The sequence below is a fragment of the Urocitellus parryii genome, chromosome 7, assembly GCF_045843805.1.
Source record: "Urocitellus parryii isolate mUroPar1 chromosome 7, mUroPar1.hap1, whole genome shotgun sequence".
NCBI lineage: Eukaryota > Metazoa > Chordata > Mammalia > Rodentia > Sciuridae > Urocitellus > Urocitellus parryii.
The window spans coordinates 61298182-61304902 of NC_135537.1; the positions used below are offsets into that span (position 1 = coordinate 61298182).

At 53.5% G+C, this 6721-nt stretch overlaps 1 protein-coding gene across 1 annotated transcript in view; it reads right to left on the minus strand.

The window, feature by feature from the left end:
- LOC113188804 (extracellular sulfatase Sulf-1) overlaps positions 1-2278 on the minus strand; it is a 40902-nt gene extending 38624 nt beyond the window's left edge. Inside the window, 2 exon segments of the mRNA XM_026397303.2 lie at positions 635-716; positions 2136-2278. Coding sequence (XP_026253088.2) covers positions 635-716; positions 2136-2278 — 225 coding nt within the window.
- Positions 2279-6721: the final 4443 nt, after the last annotated feature.

Consider the following 6721-nt stretch of genomic DNA (forward strand, 5'->3'; position numbering starts at 1 on the left):
ATCAAAATACAGGGGGAGATCTGCTGGAGCTTTGTTGGTGGCAGTGCTGCCAAAACAAAGAGGATGTTGAGCCCCACAGGTGGCTGCAGGAGTCGGGCCCAGAAGGTCCTCAGGGGCAAGCTGACACTACAGGAAGGAAGCCCAGGCCTTCGGGCAGGCCTGATGGACACCGACCCTGCTTAAAGAACCTCACCAGAGCCTGGCCATGCAAAAGGGCTCCCCAAGATGGAGGCCAGAGGCTGCCTGGGACCCTGCTACAGGGCGCTGGGCTAAAAGCAGCAGCAAGAAGCAGTCCCTGGGGAGCCAGGTGGACAGGCTCAGGACAGCAGAGCTGGCCCACAGGACTAGAGGTAGAGAGCTGGGGAGGGTTGAGCTGGGGACAGCCTTAGGAATCTGGAGACTAAAGAGCAGCTGAAAGCAAGCTGCCCTAACAAGGCTCCAGTTTAAGGACTGGGAGGTTTGGGTGAAGTCAACAGAACCTTGGGCAGCAGAGAGCAGGAGGTGGGCCTTCAGACTGACCATTCAGCACTTTCTCTGTCCATCAAAAAGGCAGCCTCCCCCACTCCTCCTGGAGCTAGGCTGGGAAGGGAAGGGAAGGAGGGCATGTGGTTCCTGGGGGTAGCTGGGGACTCACAGGCAGTGTGCTGTGGTTTGAGTGTGGTTGGGGTGTCCTGCAGGGGTCCACTGTGAGTGAAGGCTTGCTCTGCAGGGTGCCACTGTGTGGAAGAGGGGGAATCATTGGAGCTTATACTAGTGGGCAGTGCCTGGGTCAGTGCAGCAAGCCCCAGGAAGATGGTTCTCTGGGGACATCTGGGTGGTTCTCAGGGAGGATTGTTATGGAGGCCAGAGCTCCACCCCCCCACACACATACACACACAGATGTGATATTTGCTCCATCACAGCCTGCTCTGGGGGACAGCATAACCATGTCACATGGCCCTCACCAGAACTGGGCAGGTGCTATGGCTTTGAAATGCCAAAATTAAGATATATCAGCCTCTTCTCTTTATAAAATTAGCTGCCTTGGGCATTTCCTTGCAGTGCTGTCAGACTCACCCATACACAGCCAACATGCATGCCCAGTACTGCAGGCTCATGGCCAAAGATCATGGCAATGGTGGCCCTGGTGTCTGGAGATGGCCACTTTCTGGTTCGTGGACATCACCTCTGGCTGTGCTTTCACATGGTAGAAACTGTGTTCCTTGGGCCTTTTTTATGAGAGCACTAATGCCACCCATAGGGGCTCTGCCCTCCTGACCTAATCCCCTGTCCAATACTCCACAGATTTCGATATTAAACTTGGGTGAGATGTCACTAAGCATTAAGACCATGTAGTTTCTCCCAAAATACACCTCCTTCTCAGACATGTTGAATACATTCATTCCCTTCCAGTAGCCCCCTAAGTCCAATTTGGTATGTCTAAGTCCAGAGTCTCATGTCCATCACAGCAGGGTGAGGTCAGTCACAACTCATCCTGAGTCAGGTTTCCAAAAGGTATGTGTTTCCAAAGCCAGTGGGGGACAGGCATAGACAGTCATTCCCATTCCAGAGGGAAAAGTGGGAAAGCAGGAGGCATAATGTCCCAAGCAAGCCCACAGCCCAACAGGGCACTGAAGCCTAAGGCTCAAGAATAATCTTTTCTGCTGGGCATGGTGGAACCCACATGCAATTCCAGTGAGTTGGGAGGCTGAAGCAGGAAGATTGCAAGGAGGCCAGCACTGGCAACTTAGTGAGATCCTGTCACAAAATAAAAACATAAAAAGTGCTGGGGATGTAGCTGAGTGGCAAAGCATCTTTGGATTTAATCCCCAGCAACAACAACAACAACAAACCAACAGAACCCCAGAACCTTCTGGCCTGATGCTCTACCCATAAGCCTTCAGGGATGGAGTCACTTTCCAGACTCAGTGGGTGTCAGTGTCCTGTTCAGGAGTGGCAGAGGTGGCAGCTGGCCCTATTGCTGGGTGCCTGGGCCATGCCCTGTGGGTGTTCTGCAGCACCTCTGTGCTGAGTCAGGCGCAGTCCCACCTCAGGCTGGACTTTTATGCCAGTGTCCACACTAGTTTGGGGAGTTGGCTCTGCCTCCATGGCTCTGTGGTGGCCTTGCCCACAGAGGTTCTCTGCCTGGGCCTTACAGCTTGTAGTCCAGGTGGGGTGGCTGTGTGCAGAGAGCTAAGGGAGGAGTGTGGGGTGGAGCCACCACGTGAGGGGGACCAGGCAGCAGCCCCTCCTTGGGCTCACTGTCCTCCAGGCCTGTGATGGGAGGGGCAGCCCACATCTCTCCAGTGCCTTGGGGACATTCTTGAATTTTCTCAGCCCAGAACTGTCCTCATCTCCTTAACTAATGGTCTCTCGCGCCACACTCTCCTCTTCCAAACTTGCTCTCACCATCTCTGATGAGTAGACTGGGAAATTTCCAAATTTTAAAATCATGCTTCTTGTTGATGAAAATCCTATCACCTTTAACCCTCTCTCTTGTCCCTTTTTAAGAGAAGCATCCAGCAGTGCCAAGCCGCACCCTCAGCCCTGTGCTCAGAAATGCTTCTCTTTGCTCCCAGGTCCTACCTGCCATGAAACACTGGACAGAGCAGTTAGGTCAGTTCATAGCTGTCCTGTAGCAAGGCTGGCCGGTCCCCCTTTACACTGTCACATTCCTCATTCCTTCTGAGACCTACCAGAGTTTCATGACTATATAGGCAGCCTGAAGCAGGCTGAGGCTTTCTGCAACTCTTCTCTTCCTGGTGTGTACAGAGTCACCTTGCAGGTGACAAAAGTGTTTTGATGGACCCCACTGCAGTCAGGCTCCAGACCTTTGTCCTGTGCTCAAGGGTGTGCCTCTTTTTTTTTTTTTTTTTTTTTTTGAGTCTGGTTTTAGCAAGGGCTCTGCCAAGTCAGTTTAGAAGAACCCACCCTCCAATACCTGATCACCCTGGTTACTTGATGGAGTCCCTTGTCCCCCAGGACTCCCAGGTGATGTCTGCTCACCCTGGCCTGCCTTTGGTGGGACTCCTGTTGGGTCAATTTAGCAGGAGTCCCCCCCATTCCTGGTATTTCCTGGTTGTTGTCAGCTTCTCGTTGCTGTGACCAAAATGCCCCGACAAGAACAATGTAGAGGAGGAAGAGTTTATTTTGTCCCACTGTTTCAGAGGTTCCGTCCACAGCTGGCCGACTCCATTGCTCTGGGCCCAAGCTGAGAACATTATAGCAGAAGCATATGGTGGAGGAAAGTTCCTCAGCTCACGGCAGCCAGGAAGGAGGGAGAGGGAGAGGGGGCAAGCCAAGGGGCAAAATGTAGTCCCCAGGGGCACACCTACTTCCTTCAGCCACACCTCTTGGCGACAGTGACCACCTAGTAGCCCACTCCTTGTTTAATGCTTGTTCAAGGCTAAAACTGTCTTCTTTCCCTTTCTTTGTGGAGAGTGTTTCTGGGCTGGCAGGAGATCTTGTTTTAACTCTATTTCCCAACAGAGCTGTTTGCTGCCAGCCTAGAGGAGGGCTAGGAAGGGCCTGGCTGCCTCCCCACTGCCCAGACTCCTTCAGACTCCTCCACTCCTTCCTGGACCCTGTGCCCCACGTCCCCACAGCCCAGACCAGCTTTCTCTTCCCCTTCAGCCTGCTTCAGCTGAGCCTGGAGTCCCTGCCAGGTAAATTCCCCCAAGTCTGGAGCCTCTTCTCAGCATCCCGCCCCCTGCCCCACCACCAACCTCCTAGAATGCCTAGAGTCCTGGGGCTGACTTACTACAGAGGGGATGGGCAGCCCAGAGGGTGGATACCCGGGCCCCCTGCTGACTGGGTTGAGCTAGATATTGTTTTCCAGAAACCTCTTCTCCCTCCCCAGAGAGATTGTCTCTCCTTTTCCTAGGAAGCCTCTCTCTGCAGCTTGGGCCAGTGGGCTCCCATGGAAAAGTGGGAGGCCTGGGTCCTGGCAGAACCTCTGATTTGTGGGGCTGGGGGTAGCTCCTCCCTACTCACCTTGCCCTGGCCTGGCCCTCAGACAAAGTCCAGAGGCTGCCAGCCTGCCCTCCGTGCCCCCACCCATGCTGGGACTTTGGCCAGACACTGGCTGGACCCCTGCCTTTCTTTCTCCTGCCAGAGCTGGCCTCCAGGCACAAGATGGAAGAGGAGCCAATAGGGGAGGGTGGGGAGCGCAGAGGTCCCAAGCACAAAAGAGCAGTTCTGGGTCAAACCAGACTGGAGGGTGGCCAGGGCTACACACTCCACCACCAGGTTGCAGGCCCCAGGCCCTTTCCTGCCACCATGCTCGCTCACTCCTCCTGCAGAGCCTACGTGCACACGCACATATTATGCACACCCCACCCACTCCTTGTGCACACCCACACCCACTCCTTGTGCACACCTTACACCCTCTCCTCCTCCACACCCTACATGCACACTGATCCTTGTGCACACCTGTATCCCCTTCTCATGCATACCCTACACCAACCCCACATGCACAAGCACATGAACATTTCATGCATAGCCACCCCACATGCACTATCACTCCTCAAGCACACCCCCACATGCATACCCACTCCATGTGCATTCTCACTCTTCATGCACACCCCCCCCACACACACACCATCTCACATAATCACCACAACATGTACACACACAGCACAGACATGCTGCTCCCCCCCAATTTATGTGTTAGGAGGCCTCCCAGCCAAGTGTGACCCACAAATGGGCCCAGAGGCAAGCCAGGTCACCACCTGCCCTACAGAAAAGGACTGGGTATTGACAGGAGAACACTCATGCCTGGTTGTGCCACAGGTCCAGGTGTGACAGACACTGGAATCCAAGGAAAATGGAATCCATTGCAACTCAAGTCTACCCACTTTATTGAGGCCACTCGCGGCTGAGTGGCAGGTGATCTGAGACCCCCTCAGATGAGTATTTCAGTGAACACCACAGGAGCTGGAGTGGGCAATGGGCCTGACTTCAGGACTTCCCTGTGCAGTGCCCAGGAGCCCAGGCATTTCCAATTCATACAGATGGGTAAACCCATGGACGCCTCCTTTGTCAAGAATACTAATGATGGGTTGGGATTGTGGCTCAGTGGTAGAGCGCTCGCCTAGCCTGGGCGGGACCCAGGTTCGATCCTCAGCACCACATAAAAATAAAGGCATTGTGTAGTGTCCATCTACACCTAGAAAAAGACCTTTGTTATGAAGAAGAAGAAGAAGAAGAAGAAGAAGAAGAAGAAGAAGAAGAAGAAGAAGAAAGAAGAAGAAGAAGAAGAAGAAGAAGAAGAAGAAGAAGAAGAAGAAGAAGAAGAATGATGATGCTTAACCTGGGAGCCTTAAATCAGAGCAGGCTGACCCCAGGATGTGAGCCATGGGCAGTGCAGGGGCCATGAAGGGCAGGGCGAGGCGGAGGGCCTTCTTGGCTGGGAGACACCAGGAGATGGGCAGGTGATGCCTCCCGGCCTCCCAGATAGGGACATCAAACTCCATCTTTGCGGGGCTGGTGGAGCCCAGCATTGGTGCCTCATTCCCTATGCTGATCGGCACCATCCAGTTACAGAACATGCTGGTGTTTAAGAAGCCACAGAAGCCAAGACAAGGACCCAGAGTTACTGCTGCAACTTCTGTGCAAGTATGAACTGATCTCAAAATGAAATCAGCATGGGTACTGGGGAGACTCGCTGGGAGCTGCTTGATGAGTGTTCTCCTGGGGAAACTGGCCCATGCCTGTGGACCAGAGCCAGAAGGTCAGTGGAGGACGAGGCAGTGACAGACAGTCTTGGAGCAGAGGCATGGGTCACATGGAAGGGCCATGTCTGCCAGCCAAAACTCAAAACTGGAAACCTATCATCTAGAACTTCATCCTCTCACTCAAGGGCCTGGCTCTAGCCAGAAGAGAGGCCTGGTGACCTCCCTGGGTGTCTTCTCCCTTTCCTCACACCACATCACTCTTTTCCACCTGCCCTTGGCTGCTGTGAAAGGGTGGAATATGCTTTTGCAATGGCTGCTCCTGGGAAAAGAGGTGTGGGTGGGCTCCATCTGTGTCTGCCAACCTATGCACGAAGGCTTGTTCAAGATCAGTCACCTTCACGGCATCAGTGGTCACAGAGCGGGGAGAGACCCTACACAAAAAAGCAAGGTCCTGGGCTCATCACTAAGGTGATGATATTAGGGTCCGCATAGGACTTACACACAGGGATGACGTGGTCCACCCTGAGGACCGAAGCCACTTCTTGAACTGGTTTGTTTAACAGCACAGTGGACATCAGTGGTCACAGGTGCTGGTTCCAGGACCTTGCAGTTTGAAAGGGAGCAGTGCCTACAGAGTCTGACCCCTTTCTGGATGACAGGCAGCACCTAAAACAATCCCTCTCTGTGGAAGTGTCGTTGCTACACTGTGCTGTCTAGGGAATGAGGACAAGGAAGAAAGTCTGTGTGCGTTGGGAGCGAATGTATTTCCCCCAGACATTTTCCATTCATGACCAGTTGGCCCGCCCCAGAGGAGCCTTTGGATGTAAGCACCAACTGCATACAGATGAACAGCTTCACAACAGGGTTAATCAAACACAAAGATGCAAGCAAAGCCCCTATGAGAAATATCACCACATCTGATGTGAAAAGCATGCCTCAGTTGCTGGGACAGACGCTCAGCCTCAAATTTACAAACCGTGTTCTGGCTCATCGTGGTGTTTGGAATAACGGCGAGCCCCTTGGAGAACTGTTTGAAGAGCGCTCTTTGGTGAAGTGCAGAACGGGCT